Source organism: Calidris pugnax, unplaced genomic scaffold (genome assembly GCF_001431845.1).
Source record: "Calidris pugnax isolate Ruff unplaced genomic scaffold, ASM143184v1 scaffold132, whole genome shotgun sequence".
NCBI lineage: Eukaryota > Metazoa > Chordata > Aves > Charadriiformes > Scolopacidae > Calidris > Calidris pugnax.
In genome coordinates this window covers 1,334,325-1,354,698 of record NW_015090910.1, presented here as the reverse complement: position 1 = coordinate 1,354,698, position 20,374 = coordinate 1,334,325, and the positions used below count along the sequence as shown (strand labels likewise).

At 39.7% G+C, this 20,374-nt stretch overlaps 1 protein-coding gene across 1 annotated transcript in view; it reads left to right on the top strand.

Moving 5' to 3' along the window:
- Positions 1 to 20,374, top strand: part of SENP6 (SUMO1/sentrin specific peptidase 6) — a 60,109-nt gene that overhangs the window by 934 nt on the left and 38,801 nt on the right. Inside the window, exon 2 of the mRNA XM_014949351.1 lies at positions 15,474 to 15,567. Within this exon, the coding sequence (XP_014804837.1) occupies positions 15,474 to 15,567 (94 nt within the window). The remainder of the gene's footprint in view (positions 1 to 15,473; positions 15,568 to 20,374) is intronic.

Sequence of the window (20,374 nt, the reverse complement as noted above, 5' to 3'; positions counted from 1 at the left end):
CCGGGCAGGGTGAGGGGGGGGCGGCCGGCATTGCTCTGCCGCCTGCCCTGCGCCAGGCCCCGGCCTACCCCCCGGCCTGCCCCCCGCCACCAAACCGGGCTCTCGCCTTCAGAAATGCCACTTCACAGGTTTGGGACTGAGGTGGATTTGGGGAGGGGGATCCTTCTTACATTTGCCATACCAAGATGATGAATCTATCAGCTGCAACTGGGAGAAACCTTTAGCGCTTATAAAGCCTTGATTAATTTTTTTTGATGTACAGATTGGTTTTGGTTTTTTTGGGGTTTTTTTTCCTATCATTCTACAGTTCTTAATTGCAATGCAAAAACTCTCCTGAAATTTGAATATCTTTAACTGTTGAGCCTTTACGGTTTCACCAATTAAAAAAAAAATTAATCTGCTATTGCAGTCTTGCAAAATTGCTGTAAGCATGTATTCTGATGACACAGGCCAATAGTCTGCTAAATTCTGCTAAATTACCATGATGATAATGAAGAAAAAGATACGTTAAGGAAATAAATTAGTCCTCGTAAGTAGAGTTTTTCAAGTCAGGGATAAGTTTAGCAGTGGAGGTTTTATAGCACCTATATTATACAGAACGTACCTCCTTGCAGATACTGCCTTGCTGGGGGATGTTGGGTTTTGGTTTCCATTATTACAGGCTCTGGAATAGAAGTACTGTGTGAACAAAATATTGCTTGTCATTTTGAATAATTTAATCTGAAATTCTGATGTTCAGAAACTGTTTCTGCTTAATAACTGCTGTCACGTTACCTCCCCTCTACCTTTCAAACGTTTGGTGGTGAAATGCAGACACTCCATTTTTTCCTGAACTCTCCACAGAACACGGTGAGGTTTGTGCAGACAGCCAAAGGTCTCAGGGTGATGACTAGTTACTGTCTTCTGTGGGCACCTTGGCTACTTGCTGCTTGGACAGGTGACTAAGAAAAGCCAGATTTCATATGCAGCACCCACATGGTTTTTGCTTCCGAGATCTTTTTCCAACAGCAGGACCAACTGGATAGCATTCCCATTCCAAGTTTCAGTATTCCACAACTGGTGAACCGTGTCACCAGCTGGTTTTGTGTTTTCCTATTATTTGTGGACGCATTCATTTTAGGACTGATGGTGTGATAAGAAACCCTAAGAGTGTGCACGCACGTGTGAAGAACACCTCGTGTGGATGGTGGTGACGGACAATTTCAGAGGGTGGCCCAAGTCCAAATGGGTTGATAGTGCTATAGCAGATCTAGTAGGAGGTGGTGAACTTTGTATTGGTTTAAATCAAAGGAAAAAGGAGGCTTTCAGACATTATTTGAGGGGTTCTTGTTAGGGATGTTGACTTTATAGGAAAAAGTAAAGGTGTAGAATATATATATGTATATGTATGTATGTGGGGTCTTTGGCAAGCACATTAGATCAACTTAATGATATTATAAGCACCGTTACCCAAAGGCTGGGCTTGCACAGGAGTGCCAGGCTTGTGAAACAAGGATAATGGGGATAAAAGTCTATAGTGTAGGAAAAACAGCAACTTCTATCGCGAGCTGATGATCAACATGTAAGTGAGCCTGGAGTTGTATCTGTAACTGGTCTGAGTGTTTATTTCATGTATATTTCATGTATATTTCATGTATATTTCATGTATATTTCATGTATATTTCATGTATATTTCATGTATATTTCATGGACTCCGCTGAAATCTGTGTAAGCAACAAGCCATTTTGCTTGTTTGGTTTGTGTACTTGGTACTTTTGGAAGTGTTGCCTTAAAGGCTGGTAAAGATGGATTCCTCCTTCCCTCCCTGCCATCAGTGTGCGAAAGGAATGATGTGCCAAGTTAGAGCTATCACTAATTGAACTCAGTCTAATGGAAATTGTGCTAAGTATGTAGCTATATATGTATGTGTGTATACATATATGTACATAGAAACTTCTGATGCTGTCGTGTTGACTATCAGTCAGACTTGAGATAAACACAGAGTTAAACGAAATTAATAGCTTTTAAGTATGATAGTTGTTCAGAATTTTGGTTTTGATTCCGTATGTCCAGTGATCTCTCATTTAGTGTAACAGATGTTTCTATGAAGAAATATGGCTGTCATTCTGCTCTTAAAGTGCTTCCTTTTAATATTTGTATTATTTTATCCTCCCATAAAAACAAAACGATCTTTCTGGAGGGGTATTTCTTGAGTGATTTATCTCTTGCCTTTCTGGTAATGCTGTTCTTGAACACCATGATTCATGCTAGTACATGGGGTTTGTCCATTTTTGCGTATCTAATGTGTCATCATTTTTCATGCTGTGTTGTATAGACTGTTTAATGGAAAATGTGAAAAAGAGCCCTAGAACTAGGATGTTTGAGTCTTTTTAAAGCTGCATTTGTTACTGTTCTGGAGCACTGCTAATAGTTGGTATGTGTCATATACATTGATATAGGTGACCTGTGTGTTTACTTTTCTTGAAATGTCAGGGCTGTTAGAATTTAGAAGTGTGGAAAGTACCTTATTTTTGTTGTTGAAGCTAGTTTGCAAGTGGAATTAGTAAAACTTTTCTGAATTTACTTTTCCACAGTAAGGTTTCAAAGTTATGGGCAGAATACACAGAACTTCACAGTAACAAAGTAGTCCTGTTGGATGGGATTTTTTCCCTGATTTGGAGGCCTAGAAATGTAGTGATTAGGGGTTTCCATCTGCAGGAATTCCTGTGTTTTTTAAATGATAGTCACACCTTATATATAAAGCAACAACAGGCAAATCTAGTTGAGTTTAGAACAGGGGGATGTTCACCGTGTAGGAATGGACAGTATGTTGATCATTACCTCTGGAGAAAAATTGTGGGAACTCTTGCTATATTCTGCTGCCTTGGATGTTACCGAGTTGCAAGGAAATTGTAATTTCTCTTTTCCAGCCCTAATTTTAAAATTCCTCTATATTTGTGCAGTAGAAAACAGGCAAACTTTTTAAAGTATTCTTAAATGCATATATTTTCCAGAAGAAAGAAGAAACATTTTATTCCTGCAGTAGAAAACAGGCAAACTTTTTAAAGTATTCTTAAATACATATATTTTCCAGAAGAAAGAAGAAACGTTTTATTTATTCCTGTTTTCTTTTTCCAGTAGTGATACTGAGAACCGGTATTGGAGTTTCTTTTTGAGGATCTCCTTCCTAAGGAATGCTGCCAGTCCCTACCTTCAGAGCTGCTGAGAGATTTTAGTGCAAACATGATAGGAATTTGCTCAATTTTCATTCCATTTTCTTGGCTACAGGTTTCCAATAACAATAGAGAGAACTATGTGGCCTATCCATTAGCATCAGAAGAAACTTTGCAGTTGCCTGCCAGAGGACTCTAGAAAACGGCTTTGTTTTTCATTTACCTCAGGTGTAAAGGATTGTCTTCGCCAAAGCAAGGATTGGAGACTTGTATTTTCTTAAAAGTAGCCAAGATTCTGGAGTGGTAGAGAAACACACAGCATCTCTATATTAGTGCACAGACACAGAGTTGCCATTTGAAGTGGTGGTCAGCCTTTCCTTTTTGTTGGTTTTTTTGGTTTTATTCTGTTTTTCTTTTAAGCATATTGAGAAATCTCTGACAGGAGTAATACAAATTAGGATGACAGTTTATATTCTGATAGAGCACTAAAATTTTCTACCTGCTATGACTCTTCTCTTTATTTTTCTCTTAACAGTGGAATGTAATTAATTGTTGTAATTGTCTCTGAAACGGTCTCTGACGCTTTGTTGATGACCTAGTGGAGATAAGTATTAGCTTGAAAATGAGGGCAAGGGATGTTTCAGGTATCGGACACCTTCTCCTATGTCTGTTATAATCTCAACTCCTGCTTTACGCTGTTGAATTTTCCTCAGGTTTGGATCAGTCCCATTGATGCCCAGACATGTTCTGTTCCTTCCTTCAGTTTTTCTTGAGAGTAGTTTTCTCTCTGAAAGTGGGGACTTTGTGACTCTTCCATGGCTTGCTTACATTTCCTGCTCCTCTGACCCATTCAGTTTCTTTCCTGCACTGCATCTGTCCTCAGCTGTCCTTGCAGGTGGGTTTCAAAGTAAGAAACCTTCTCATTGACTGCAATGACAGATTATTTTCTAGGAGTGAAACCCACTCAAGAACTATTTCTCAGCAAAGTCAAATGGGAACTATCTGCTTACTCTCTCATTTTTTGTATGTGCCAATCTAAGTTGGGTGATAGGTGGCATGAAATATTAAGAAAGACAGGCTGTTTCTTAAAGCAAGTGGAAAGATACTAAAAATAAACTTCATTTATCTATGAATGTTCTATAACATATGTTGTAATATGCTTGGTAGTGCATAATAAAATAATAGCCTGTGCCCAAATCCTCTTCCACATCATCACCTTCTTTTTAATTTTGAGAGAGAGGATTCTAGGAGCCCAGGCTTGGCCTCGGCTTTCTAAATTGGAAAGCACCTGTGTGCAATTTTCTGGGTTTCATTATGGAGGCTTTTATTATTTGGGATTTTTTCCTAAGTAGCTGCTGCTATGATAACTTCACTCGAAGTGGGACATAGAAGCTTCAGGTTTAACAGTAACTATCCTGTATGGGATGCCTCCTGCCTTATTTTCTGGCGCTTGGATTTGGTAGTAAAGCACTGCTCTTTCCTCAGAAAAAGTACAGAAATTCTACTGGGTTTTAGTGGCCAAAAAAAAAAAAAAAAGATCCTTACACTTTTCTTTATGTAAGTATAAATAACCCAACATTTTTCAAATGTCTTGCTTGCACAGATATTTTTATGGTGAGCCTAGTTGGATATTTTAGTATTTTGCTTCTTGTTTCATGTACAAGAATAAAACATAATGGATTATTTATTGTAATGGTTTCAGCGAGAACTTTGGCTTTTATGACTGTTGTTTCTGGAAGACTGCGCATGGATTGCGGTGCAGTATCAGACTTCACCTTTTCTGTAGAGTTGTAGCTGTTTCTCTTAATTGAGGTAATTGAGGGCTGGCGAGGTGTTTTGTGTTGCAGCAGGTCCTATAATGTGAGACTAATCACCAAAATCACCGCTTCAGATATTGCTTTGTAACAATGGGAGGGGGTTTTGAGTTATCTCTCATCTTTTTGTCTCCTCCCTTCCTCCTAATAACTATTAAACCCTTTTGTTTGCAGAGGAGTAGAGATTTTACAGGTGAATAGCTAGAAATTTTGTGAGACTAGTCAGTGTATACCTGCGTGTGTGTGTGTAGCAGAAAGGAGTGAAAGAGTGTCCAGGGGAGCTAAAGATACTGCAGGAGCTGAGCAAACAAGATAAACGTGGAGCTGATGTGGTGAGGGAGGCTGTCAAGATACAGGGAACAAATTCTTTTTTTGGGGAAAAAGGGCAAATGTAATTCTTCTCTTAACCTAACTGTTCTAAAAGGCACTTCCATTGTGGGAGGGGAGAACGATTTGGGACGTTCCTTTCTTTTGGCTGATGTTTTAGCACCTACTTGGTTTCAGTTTGGAGAGGTGTTCTTCTGTAGGTTGAAGTCTGTCTGATGCTCTGTACTTGATTATTTCTTGCTTAAAACTAAGAAAATGAAAGCACTAGAGAAATTATTACTGTTCTTATTTATTATATAGGATTAAACCTGGTAGTAATTTTATCTGAGGCATTTAATGTTTAAAAGCATGTGAAACAGCCTGGCATGTGTAATATTTTCAGGTGAAGCTGATCTTTAGCTGTGGTGTCTCTGTTGGGTGGTCAGATGCTTGTGAATATCGTGGTCACAGGAGTAAATGGCACTCCCACCATCAGCAGCCTGTGTTGATGGTGAGCATGATGCAAAAAGAATCACATGGCAGTCTTTATTTCCCTGATCCTTCACAAATATAAGGTAAAAAGTGTTTTTCAGTCTGCTGCTGAGTTGAGAAATGTGGAAAAGATAACCAGTTCGTAAATAATGGGTTAAAATGAAATGGTGTATTTTTAATCATTAAGTCACTGTCTAATTCAGTGACACATGTTTAGGTTGGAAGGTTTTTTTGAGGACTACAAACATGTTATAAGTAGAGCTTAGTAGTGCATTAGTACATAGACATATGTGAGATGTCTTTTGAGTACTTGTAAGAGAATGTTGTAAAAGTACTGAAAACTTACTTTTCTTGTATGGTGTAGTCTCCCTGCTCAGAACTGGGGATTGTGCCAAATGGTATCCAGTCTCTGAATTACAGTCTGGTATAAATGAGAACCCAGAATGGCTAATGGTTATTTGGGTGCTGTAGCTAACAGGAATGATTAACAGCAAATAACTTTTAAAAAGTTGTTGGGGTTTTATTTATTTATAGTGTAATTTCTGCTATGAGTTAAATAGCATTTTGTGAGTGCTGCCGTTTGAGTAACTTTTTTCTAAATGATCTGTGGAAGGAATTATGGTCTAATGCATACATTCATATATAGATATACATATATATCCATAATATATTCAACACATAATATACGAGGATAGTTAGTTATTAGAAGGGTTGCAGTAAATCCATGAGTACTGATGTCTTGTAGTTGGTGTACGTGGTTGCAGCATGGATATCAAATTTGAGAATAATGCTTTCAAACTGTCCAAAGAACAGTAACATGATGAAGGGTCGATGCTGTAGCCTTGTACAAGGTAACGATAAATGGGGTGTGTGGATTCCCTAAAGCAGTGGACTGTGACGTTGCAGCTTTTATCTCACTGTGCTGCCACTCCATTTCAGACACGAAGCTGCTGCCAAATAGTTACTGGTTCTCTCTGCAACGCTTAAAATTATTAACTGGTTTGGGCACAGGGACCAAAAAGACATTATTAACTGAGGACAGGGAGCTGAGTGGTGCAGTTCACACACCTGAGGGATGGGTTTCCATCCAGAAGGCTGGAGAGCTGAGTCCATGTGAACCTCATCATGCTCAATAAGGCCAAGTGCAGGGTCCTGCACCTGGGTGGGGTGTTGATACTCAGCAGTATCAACACAGCTGGGGATGAAGGGATGGAGAGCAGCCCTGAGGAGAGGGACTTGAGGGTGTTGGTGGATGAAAAGCTGGACGTGAGCTGGCAAAGTGTGCTGGCAGCCAGAAGCCCAACAGTCTCCTGGGCTGCATCCCCAGCCCCATGGCCAGCCCCATTCTGCCCCTCTGCTCTGCTCTGGGGAGACCTCACCTGGAGCTCTGTGTCCAGCTTTGGGGTCCTCAGCACAGGAAGGACATGGACCTGTTGGAACAAGTCCAGAGGAGGCCACGAAGGTGCTGTGAGGGCTGGAGCACCTCTGCTGCGAGGACAGGCTGAGGGAGTTGGGGAGGTTCAGGCTGTGAAGAGGAGGCTCCAGGGAGAACTTATTGCTGCCTTTTAGTACTTAAAGGATGGCTTACAGGAAAGGCAGGGACAGACTTTAGTAGGGCCTGTAGCAACAGGACAAGGGGTAACGATTTTAAAACTAAAGAGGGAAGGTTTGGACTAGATAAAAGGAAGAAATTTTTTTATGATGAGGGTGGTGAAACACTGGTGCAGGTTGCCCAGAGAAGCTGTGGCTGCCCCATCCCTGGAAACATTCAAGGTGAGGTTGGATGGGGCTCTGAGCAACCTGGTCTAGTTGGAGATGTCACTGCCCAGGGCAGGAGGGTTGGACTAGATGGCCTTTAAAGGTCCCTTCCAACCCCAAATATTCTATGATTAGAGAGTTAAGTGTTGCAGCTATGCTGGATTTAGGGCTCACTGGCGCAGGTGGGGCAGAGGGAGAGGTCTGCATCTCCTCCCCTTTTGCCCCCCCCTTAAATTCCAGCCTCGAGGTGTGTCTTGTATTGTCCACCACCCCTGAGATTTACCAGTTTATTGCCAAAAAGGTTGAACTTGCTGTGTCCTGTCTTGCCAGGCTGGAGCTTTGCCAAACCTCTGTGGAATTTGCTCAGTGAAGGGTGAGGGGGAGAGGCAGGACAATGGTGTGGGTTGGAGAGGGCAGACGGGCTCAGTTAACTCAGGTTAAGGAGCAATACAGAACTTAAACTTTAGAATAAATACTTGTGTATAACAGCAGCTTTATTCTGCCCAGGGAAATTCAATTACTTTAAATACCAGGTTCTGCACAGAGGTTTATGGTGAAGGCTGGAGACTGGAGGGAGTAAATGACCAGGCTGTGGTTGGTCAGCGGGCCTTGGAAAAGGTGTCCTTAAGGGGCAAGTGTGGCATGAACGTGTGTCCCAGCAAGTCCTATGGAAGAACAATTGGGAGTGAAAGCCATTGTGTTTGGGATATCTCCCTCGGACTGATGATAAAGAACAGTGATGATTCAGAAACTCTGTGCGGAGCCTTCCTGCCCGTGTGTTTGTTTGCAGACCATATAAGCTGCAGCTGGAGCAAAGTCTACCTGGCTTTTGTTTGGGTCTATTTATTTATTTATTTTATTCAAAGACTTGCCACAACCATGTTTGAGGAATGCTAAATACCAATAACATTCTGTTGGTGCGGTAAAACATAATATTATATGACATGCTTAACATTATGTAATGTTAGAAATTTGTGTCTGTAAGAAACAGCTGCGAAAATATTTGTTATTTTCATGAGAATGTGTTTTTTCAGTGCCATACAGTTGTTTCACTTGTACTAAAAGTCATTCTACTGATGTATTTTTATTAATTTCATAAGATATAATGTTGTGTTTGTTTGGCATGTCCGATTTTTATGGCTCATTTAGCAAAATATGAATATCCTGCTGATGACAGAATTTAATATGACAGTCTTAACAGAAAGAGTATTCAAGAGCCCATTAGATGAGAATTTGAACTATGCAGTAGATGTTAGGTTTCATATTTACAATTGCCTCTGTAATTTCTGAGGCTCACTTCTTCTAGAAACACTTACATCGTGACTTTATTTCTACCAAGGCTGTCTGCTCAAGAGGCAATTTAAGGTTCTTTTACAATTGAGAATAAACTTTAAAAATATACTCTCTGGACTCCTCTGGTCCAAGGTGTTGTCGTTGCATGTACCAGTTACTGGTTCTGCCATAAAGTGGGTCTGTTGTAGATGGATCTTTACCTGATGAATACCACAAAAAATAAATATTTGTCATTAATATCATAAAGATGTTCTTTGTTATTTAGCAAAGCCTTTGTTAGATGGTAAAGGTACTTGTAGAAAGATTTATATGTGCCCTGTGATAGAAAGAACTGATAGATCCAGATGAGCCTGAGTTTCGCGTTTGGATGAAGGTGGCTCCAGCTGCAGGATGGTCTCTTGAGAAGCTGGGTGTTTTGCTTCAGCTTTTTGGGTGGTGTTGCTTGAAAAGTAGGTTTGTAACTGGGTGCAATTAGCAAGCTGGTGTGTGGTGTTATCTTAAAAATGAGCTAATCGATAGCACTTCCTCATCTTCACTGCCTTGACAAGTAATTACTGAGACAACGTTTTGTTTTGTTTTCAAGGATGTTTATTTTTTAGCTTCTTAAAAATAAAGCCTGCTTAATGAATTTTAGCATCCTGTGGTTTAGTTAAGGGTTGTCAGTGTTCCTTAAACTCCTTGTTAGGTCTAGTGAAGTCTGATACTTGCTTTACAAAGGTTTCTGTGTTGATAGTGCAGTAATGTCCTTGCGTTACATCATGCCTCGCTGCACTGGGGATCTCTAGTCACGAAGGGATTGAGGTATATGGTGTATCTGGTGTGAGAAGGATCTAGTGTGAGAAGGGACTGCCCTCTCAGGTGGGTGTGAAACCTTCCCAGTGGCACTAAGTAAGAACAGGGAGAAAAACCAGCTCTTTTGGCCTTTACAAAAACACAAATACAAATTTTTTCTCATAGCTTAGAGTTTAACTACCTCTTTCATCCTCCTTTCCCTACTCAGATTTTTTTTCTGAGATGCACCTTTTTCATTTGACCAAATTATTGAGGTTTTCTTGATTGTTGAGTGTTTTGGGTGTGTGCACTTGTTTTTTTGCTGTCCATTTCAGGTGAATTTTGAACAGTTGACAATATCGAAGAAGTGTCTTGCTTTTTTTTCTGCTTTAATTACATTTTAGAGTTTCTTTTTCTATTCTACTTTTGCAAGTTATTTTCTTGTAGAAATCATGGGAACTTTCTGGACTTTAATTTCTGTATATTTTTATAGAGGGGATAATATCTATCTGACATCATCTTTGAAAGTTTGCAGGATAAATCCAGAAGTGTTAAATAATAGAAATTCTTGTTGCTGGTATTTTTTTTTTCTTCTTTCTTTTGGTATGTAAATACGGCGCTTTATTTCAACTTGATGTTCCAATTATTGCAGCAAACCTGGAAACCTTCTCAAAGTGTTGGTTGCCTAATTTCCAGGTAGATAGGCTAGGTTATTAATCTTTTTCTGTGTGTAACTGCCTTTCAGCAGTTTCTAAAAATAGATTGCTGTTTGTTTAGTGCTGCTATATACTCAGTTACACAAGCTTAGCTTTTTTTATGAAGCTGGATCCCATGGTGCATAACTAAGTCTAAAATCAGAAGTGTGCAAATCAGATGTGTAATATACTGTAAGGTTTCCTGCTGGGTTTTGCTTATCTTAGAAAACTCTTCCAGTGCTCAGAACTTGAGATCATTTCTGATTAATGTCACATACTGATTTGCCACAGAAATCCTAGTCTGGAATTCTTTTTCAAGTGTCATTTTCCTTGAAATGGCTTGTTAGTTTTATATACTTTTCACATTTTGAGAGTAAATTGGCAGTTCAGAAATTGTCCCTAGCCTATCCTAACCTTTTATCCTCCAATTTTCCCTATAAAATAGTAAGATAGCTCGCCTATGTTTATCTTTCCTATAATACCACTGAAACTTTCTTCTTCCTTTCTGAATTTTTAGTGTCTCTCCAGTCTAGCAATACAAGTCTTGTGTAAGTAGTGGATTATATATAGTCATAATACTAGAGATGAAAAAATTGCTTTTTTGTTTATTTGTTTCTTTTTTTTTTCCTTTATTGTTGGATCCTGCTTTTAATGTTATTAAAATTATTTTACTTGTGTGGAAAGTTTGTGTGGGTGGCATACTTGTTCAGAGAAAGAAAAGGAGGAGAGTGACTGAGGTACTTCATTTTGGAAGTGTTTGTGATGACGGCGATTCCTTGTACCTCTGGGTGACTAGTCCCTGGTTTTGACTGCAGGTTGGAACCTCCTTTCCAAACCAAGCCCAGTTAGAGCAGTTTGCTCAGGGCTGTGTTCAATCTCCAGGACCTCTCGGGTCATCCTGGTGCACTCTTGATCACCCTCATGGTAAAAAATAAATCCTTTTATTGAGTTGAAATTTTCTTTGTTCCACCTTGTGTCTTTTTGGTATGGAGAAGAGCTGCTTCGTAGCAGCTTGTTCCCAGCATCCAGATGATTAACAAAGACATAAAACAGTATTGGCTCCAGTACTGACCACTGGATGATACTAGATTTTTAACTGGTGATCATCACCCTTTGGCCACAGTGGTCCAGCTGGCTTTCCCCTCACCTTCTCAGTCATTTACTCAGCCCATGTATCTCTAATCTGCCTATAAAGACCCTATGGGAGACCACGTCAATGGCCTTGCAACACTCATTACACTCTCTCCTTACCTGCCCAGCCCACCATCTGACTGTGGAGAGCAGCTGGGATAGTTGGGCACAGTTTGCCCTTGGTAAATGTATTCTGGCTGTTCACCTTCTTGTCGTCCGGTATCTGGGAATGGATTCCTGGAAAGTTTGATCCTTAACCTTATGAAGGGTTGAGGTGAAGGAGACCAGCCTGTAGCTCACCAGATCATCCTTGTTGTCCATCTTGAAGATCGGTACGATGTTTTTCCAGCCATTGGGAACCTCTCTCATGCAATGACCTTTCAAATGTAGTGTGGAGTGGCCTAACAGTGACACCCTTCCTCAGCACCATCAGATATGTCCTGTCTGATCCTATGGACTTCTACATGTACAACTGGCTTTAAGTGTTCCTTAATTATACGTTCCTTGACAGTGTGTGATGTTGTATTCCCAAAGGCTCTGCTGGTAGAGTTGGGGAACTGCGAGGTCAGAGGGTAGAACCTACCAGTGAAATCTGGAGGAGCCAAAGAAAAAAAGGATTAAATTCTTCATTTTTTCCATGTCCTTTGTCACTAGATTGCTGTCTCATTGGGCGGTGGGCCCATGTTTTCCTTAGCATTCTTTTTGCTGTTGGTGTAAATAAAATAAGTCCTCTTGAAGTACTTCTGCATGGTTTTGTGATGCTATCATAAGGGCAGCATCCTTGGGTGGTACCTCTGCATCTCTGTTGGGAGAATCAGTAGAAAAGGTCAAGAAACACTAGTTGTCTGTTGTGTGGTTACCATTGCCATCTTACCAGCAAAACATTCACAGGCATTGCAAAGAAAAATAATGTACTTCAGAGCTCCGTCCTCCTCTGTTACTCCTTGTTAATAGTTAAAAATATTAAACAGAGTTCGGCAAATGATCAAACTTGGGCAGCTCTGAGTTCCTGAGTGCAGTCATTGTGTGTGATACTCTGCACTGTAAGCAGCCCAATGTATAGGAAACTCCTGATGAAAAAAGTTGTTTATCAGAATATGCAGATGATTTCCCATCTTTAAACTACAGACCTCTTATAAATGCTTTTTCTTTGCATGCTTTTTGTTCAGGAGTGGGTGCTCTGTATTTATCATTGGTTTTCTGTTGACATCACATTCTTGAAAGTGTGGGGATTTTTTTATTAGCCATCTGAGAATTAAATTCCCTTCATGTGTCGATGTCCATACTTCGTATCTGTTACAGTAGCATCACAGAGTTTTACTGCTGAACTCTGTGCTTCATGTATTATCCCACTTACTATCCATTTATGACTACTGCCTGTTATTGAAAAACAATTTGACAGCTTTTTTGCATCTGCAGCTAATGTAGGGAAAGTTAAAGCATCTTCTAAGCAATAGCTCTTTGAATTGGTACCTATCAGTGTGGTTAGGCTATGGTTTCACACAGATTGCTTTGGTATCCTTAGTGCCTAAAACAATCCTGGATTCTTCTTGGATGCCTCTTACCTCTGCTGTGCTGTGGGAGTGTGGTTGAACAGAGGGGGGAAATAAGATGGTTAAAAAATAACTTTCCCCTTCCCCGCCACTCGAGGTATTTTTTGTCTGAATTAGTTTCCTTCCCTGGTTTACTCTCGGTGAAGAAGGAGCAGGGCAGGAGGCAGCAGCCCCAGTTTTTGGGGTGTGTGGGGGGTGTAAGCCTGGCCACGTAGCGCTGCTTCCGAATGTGAAAATGCAACCTCCCTGTGGTTACACGGTTGATGTACTAGAGCTGATAGTATCAAAGCTGGAAGATAAAAAGCTAGTTTGCATAGAAGCCTGAAGAAGCCTTTCTGAAAGAATAATGAAGCAACAGGGAAGGTAAAAATTAAAAAATGTTTCTGTGTCAGATTTTTATGAGTACTTGTATCCTTTTAACAATACATATGACAGCTCTAAATGAACAACAGATTAGAAAGCTTAGAAGCATTCTTTTTAATTTACTTAAATATGAGTCTGGATGAAGGCAATGATTCTGAGCACATTTAAATTAATTTGCATTTTTTGTGTGAAGGCTGCAGTATCTGATATGTTTGCAGTTGTGATAGTCTAAGCATTTGTAAGATGCGGCTTCTATTATTTCTTTTTCTCAGACCAGTGTAACTGGGGAAAAAAGAATTCTAAACTTCAGGTCCTCCTGGAAAAACTCCTTGGTCCTGAATCAAACCTTTGTTTGATTTAGGTTTCATGTTTAGGGCAGTCCTTGGACACGCAGAAAGAGATGTGATCTCAGCAGATGAAAGACTTGGAAAAGCTTCGGTGCGCTGCAATAGAAACCTTAACATCTCTACTGTTGTATTCTGGGGGTGGGGAGTTCTGGCAATCCAGTGATACGTCTGAAAAAGTTGCTTTCCTAGAAGAGTTGGTCTTCACGTTGCCAAGACATGCATTTATCATCTGTGGTGGGTTGACCTTGGTCACCAGGTGCCCACCAAGTCGCTCTGTCAGTTCCCTCCTCAGCTGAACAGGGAGAGAGAAAACACCACAGTGCTTCTGTAGAAATTCATAGCACGTGTGCATCTGGAATATTCCTCCTGGTGTTGGTGTCCTCATCTCAAAAAGGGTACAGTAGACTAGAAGTGGTTCAGAGAGAAGCACTGAGAGTGATTTAAAGGCATGAACCAGCTTGTATGTGAGGAAAAATGGCTCAGTTTTGGTTTTGGTTTTTTTTTTTTTCTTTTTCTGCCTGGGAGAAGGATGCCTGTGAAAGAACACAACAGAGATCTATACAATCATGAGTGAATTGGGGAGAATTACTTATTGCTGTCTTCCAAAGTACAAGAACTGAAGGAGTAGAGTACTAAGGAGGAGCAAAAGATGCCAAATTGAATCAGGACAAACAAAAGGAGATACTTACTCATATAATGTATAATTAAGCTACTGTCTAGTGCGAGATGCTGTTGATTCTATAAAGTAGGCTTCATTAAAAAAGCAACTGGGGAGAAGAAGAAGGCTGGCAATGGCTGGTAGACACAAAGCTATCACCCATGGCTCAGGAAGCCCTCGGTGGATGTAAGCAGCTGGAAGCAGAGCTGAATATACAATAAATATTTCTGTGTGTACTCTTTATACTTTACCCAATGCATCTGTTGTTGGCTGTGATTTTTATTTTTTTTTTTGTTCTTTCCTATCAAAACATAGAGTTGCGTTCTATATCCAACTCTGTAAAGAAAAACATAGTAAGACGAGACACATTTAAATTACACCAAAATCAAAGCCGCTGCGTGGTTTGTCATACAGAATTTGTGTGAGACAGCTCTTAATTGCAATAATTAGGGCCCGGGGTGAACAGTGCAGTCTCCATGCTCTGGACCTCCTTCACTTGAGAATACCCCCACGCCGTCGTATGGTATGAAAGTCTCCATACTGCTGGATGTTGCTGTAGGGAAATCTGAAATTTGATGTGGTGTGAATGTTCTCAGAAAGTTCAGGTTTTCACTTTACCTGATGCTGACACTGACATTTCAGCATCAGATGTTCATTCGGGTCAGTGTCATATGTTGAATGGAAAAAAAAAAACATATTACATTGAATTTGTACTTGAGGCAGTTCAGAACTGTTACTTTTCTATAGAAGAATTAAATATTGGGTTGCTTGGGTATTAAACATTTAAATAATACATTTTAGGACCCTTTCTGCATTCATAGAGTTCATATCAGAGAAGGAACCCTTAAATTTCCAGGTGTAAGTAAAACAGTTGCTATCCTTGTAAAATTACCTTACCTTGTGGTTTTTAATAGCTTGCTAACTTGTTGCATTAGTAATCAAGATGTTGACAGATACTTGAATTTATTTAGAAAAACCAGTCACCGCTGCATTGATGAACTTTGTCACATGGTAGTTAAACATCGACATCAAGAAACTAAATATTGGGGAAAATATATGCATCTGGTTTACTCCTCTAGTTTGTGTTGATTAATAACTCAGCTCGAAATCAAGACTTATCTTAACTTGTTCTCATTTCAGCTTTGGATAGATCACAGTCCAAGAGAGATGGAGGTTTTAAAAATAATTGGAGCTTTGATCATGCAGAAGAAAGTGAAGGAGATGCAGAGAAAGAGTAAGGATGCTTTTATCTAGGCTATTGAAAGTATAAGTGTCTATTTATAAATAAATTATTTTTTTTTAATTTATTAATAAGAAGCAATATATAATATCTTAAAATTCCAGTGATTAAGAACCACGGTTTCAAAGAAGTGATTCTTTTAAATAGCATTGCCATGTTAAAGTGTGTTATAATGTAAAGTTAATTGTGAACAGGGGGCTTACAACACAGGGCAAAGTACAGTTCCTATGTATCGTGCTTATCTTTGGAGCTACTGGGGGAGTCGGAGGAGCACAGACAAGAAATGTGTGGAGCTGGAAAGGTGGGGTATCCCAGCAGCTGCAGCTTTTCCTGGAGTGGGGATGAGGTTCCTGGAGTGGGGATGAGGTTCCTGGAGTGGGGATGAGGTTCCTGGAGTGGGGATGAGGTTCCTGGAGTGGGGATGAGGTTCCTGGAGTGGGGATGCTGCTTGGTACCTCCTCCCAGTTCTAGTGAAGGTACCTCAGCAGCTGTAGGGCCTACAGCAAGGTCAACTCCACTGTAAAACCAGAGGTTTTCCTCCCTAGTGCTCATCTCACTGGGGACAGTTAAGGCTGGTTTTGTTCCCTGATCATTTATTTCTCTACCTGATACGTTTGGGTTTTGACTAGAACTTAAAACCTATGTGTGTGGTTTGACTACATACTTTGTCCCTGTGATATTTTATAGTTACTGATAAGTTTTCTCGATATTAACATATTTATTTCCAAAAAGACTAATGAATTGTTAAAAGAATAACAAGTTTCATGCATGAAGAATGCATGTTAAGTTTCTTTGTTGTTCTTAGATATTTGGAGAGTAGAACCTGCAAGTTTAAAGAGGATGCTGTTGGTTCTCCAGTAAGGAGAAACTGAATCCTGTGGTTAGGTACAAAAATAATTCTTGTATGAATTTATCTCCTGTAATATTCTGCCAAATATTGTGTTGGGAGGGAGCTGGGAAAGCAGACACATAACCACTTTGGCTGCAGCAGCAGGCTGTGCTGTAATCTGACAAAAGCTTTAAGAAATGTGATGTTTTAGACATTAAAAAATGAGTTCAGGAGTTCACTGAAGCTTGAGGTGAGCATTAAGAGCTTTTGTCAAAACAGAACTGTATTGAACTTAAAACCACTTTTTAAAGGGTTCTCAAACTAAGAGCGTTTTAGCTTTATAAAATTAAGCTTGTCTTTTTAGGAATTTTACATCCATTTCTGGTGCATAGTAATATGTTTTAAGTGTTGTGGCAGTACATACAGTACAGTTACTATTTGTGTTTTACTTGTCTTCAGAAATGAAAGTACCTCACTGAAGTGAGCACGGCAGCTTTTTTGTCTACTGCTAATTTACTGCTGTTTTCCATCTGTCTCCAGCTGATGGTGGCTTAAGAACACAGAATGAGAGATGTATAGTGCTGATGCAAAAAAAAAGTTTGAAAAACTGATTATGGAACATATGTTTTATATAATTATATCTAATTTTAAGATTGTACTTCAGAGTGATTTTTATTTTTTTTTTTTCATTCCTCTCAAATATTCTGTCTGATAAACAGTTTTCATGTAGCCAGGGCTGAAATTTTATTACCTACTCACATCGGTGATTTGTTTTTATATCTGTGAATTATGCAGAATCATCGTAGCTGGAAGTTTTGATAAAAGAGTGGTTGAAAATAGATTTAAATTTGAGTTCTTGCCTGTTTTGCTTACCCATCCTGTGATGCCATTTCAGGCAACTCCTCCCTCCCTCCCTGCAGACAGCTGCGTGTTTGAACCTGCCCCTATATTTACTGTTGGTAACACCTGGGGTTTTGTGTCCTAATGGCATTGTGAGCATTTTGAAAACAACTGTGTATTTCTGATACATTTTTACTTTGTGTAACAAAATATTGACAGAAGGGAATCTTTAGAAAACAAGTCATTTGACAGTAAATTGTCCTTTTCATTCTAAATTCCCAATGCCCTTTAGGCAGGTTTAGTTGCTGGAATTGTTCCAGCAGAAAGCTTTGTGTCCCTCCAGCAGCCTGGCCTTGAACCCCTCCAGGGCTGGGGTATTGGTGGGGAGTTGGGTGGGTTGTGTCATTGTGGAAAAGTGTCAATGGGACGTAAAGGAGTAGGCAATAGTAAAAAAAAAAAGACCAATTGATGGCTTGAACACCCTGAAACTGAGCAGAACATCACAGAAGGGATGGGAGTGCTGGGTGGCTTCTGTAGCAGAAGGCATGAGAGGATGGCAGACTTACCCAAACGTGGCCGAAGTCATATATGAATTACATTGATTGCTGAAATGAATAAGATGCTTTCTAGTTTTTCAGATGATTGTTCTTGAAGTGTCTTGGATAATTAATATTTACTTCCTTTTTAATATCTTGGTAAATGTTTTGAAATCTCTTGATATGCCCCACAGTGGGTTTGGAAACTGATGAGCGCAGTTTTCTCTGTGCTGTCAGACTGGTTTTTTAACAGTCCACACTTGAGCCTTCCACTGAGATTTACTCAATAAGAGCCTTATCACAAAACTGAATACAGAGAAATGTGTCTCTCAGATTTATTTGTGCCATGGTGTCCCTTCTTAACTAATATTTTCTTTCAAATTTTTTTAATTTTTCCCCCCTTTTATTTAGGGGGCTAAACTGCTTGGTCCTTTGTATCCCTGACTGGAAAAGCAATGAGACTTTTAAAATTATTATTATTTCTGTTTCAATACTTTTTGTCCTTTTTATTCCTTCTTTCGTGACCCTGTTAGTAAGGCACTACACCCTTTAAATTGGTAAAAAAACTTTTTGTTCAGAGCCTCAGTTCTTAATTTTTAGCAGTTTTAGTTAAGGTTCTTTTTAATGTGCGTGAGTTGAATAACGCCACTGCTTCCATGTGCCTCTGATATCAGGGCTTTTTTCACATGTGCTGCCTACCAGTGTGTAATTTAAAATAAAGAATGTGCAGAGTGTGCAGGGAGGGGAAATGTTCTGCCTCCTGCTTTCCTACGTAGGAGCTTTGCAAAAGAAATATCTGTGACGTGTGAGGCGCGAGCGGGTCAGTGGTAGGGATAGAAGTGTCCTTGCAGCTCACTGGAGTCTGACCTCAGCACAGGTTTACAGTTTGCACTGCTTATAAATAGCAGTTAAACTGGTCTATTACACTGAGGTGTCTAACTAGCTATTGCACAGCTCTTACTGTTTTAAACCATTAAACAAATGTTAAGTGATTAGAGATAAGTCAATGGAATATTATTTTTTTATTTCAATGCCTACTCTTGAATGTGGAATTACTAACTCCCTTTTGGAAAGAGCTCTGTTTACCTAAATAACTTGTGATTTTTTTTTCTTAATTTTAACAAAGACTTAATTTTAATTTCTTACAGATTTTTTACTGAAGTATTGAAAAGTTAGAAATTACTGTTCCAATATGAAAATATCCTGATTCCCTGGTTAGAAGTGACAGAGTGTGGAGGCATAGCTCCCTCCCAGCAACACCCCATAGATGCATTTCAGCAGTGTTAGAACGTTACTGTCTGGTGTGGGGGAGTGTGGTGAAGTGGGTTTTTTCCCTGTCTGGATAAATTACATCATTTAAGCCGGCAACTGTAAGCATGTGACACATGAGCAAATAGACATTACTCAGTTGCTGTGTATTCTGCTCTCAGGAAAAAAACCTGCCTTTTTGGTACTGGTGTATATGCTTTGCATTCCTTAAAATCTAAAAATATTGGTTCTTTAAAGACATCCAATGCCCAAATATTATTCTAGTCATGTCATCTCAGTTACATCATAAGGGTTATTCATGTTCAGTTCGACTTCAGGGTTTTTTTCAGTGTTTTGTTCATTTGCAGTCTGTTACCTTCTCTCTTGCCCGCCCAAACCCCCTCTGTTAAAACTTGCAGTATTGTGGCATCTTGAAGCCCTAAATGTAGAGCCTCTGCATGAGGGCATTTTGGAAATGGTCATGATTTTTGTACAAGCTGAGTGTTTACATTTACATCATTCTTCCTGTATCAAAACCAACTGCGCACACAATCTTATCTCCTGGAGCTTCAAGGTCTGCAAGTCTCATCCCAGGAGTCAAGAACTTTTTCTTTTCTTTTATTTGATGTAGGGATATCTGTATATAGAAGATGGAGGAAGGAATTGCAACGTGATGGGAAATCTTGGGCATGAAAGAAGTATTTAGGAAATCAGAGGCTGGTGGTACCGAGTGGTGACCTCTATATCAAGAGCTCAGATCACTGTGTATCCCAATCAGTGGGTCCCACCTCCAGCTGAGAAGTCTTTCCACCTTCACCTCCATCACTGTTCTTCTTGTGTAGCTGGTCCCTTGGAACTCCTGGCATAACTGCTTGTATTCTTAAGTAATTTCTGCCTGAATGATCTTAATTAAAAAACCCAAACCCATGCAGTTACAAGTTGGCTTATGTATTATTTGGTTGTGGCCAAGAGAGGAGTAACCAGGACTGATGAGAAGGGAGTCTCTGCAGGTTGCTTCTCCTGGAAGCCAGAATGTGTAGCCTGATGTAGCTGCCATCACTGTAAAATCTATGATTGGGCTTTGAATTTAAATACTTCAGATTATTTGAGGATAATTGCCTATTACTGAAAAAAGTACATTTTCACAGTATCATGGGGTGGGGTTCTTTTTTTGACTCTTCTTCCTCATTGTAATAGCTGAAGATCACAGACATAGAAGTACTAAGGAGACACATTTTAATCACAGAATCACCGTGGTTGGAAGGGACCTCTGAGATAGAGTCCAACCTTAAAAAAAAAAATAATCAAAAAACCCCCACAAAAACCAACAAAAACCCACAACACCCCA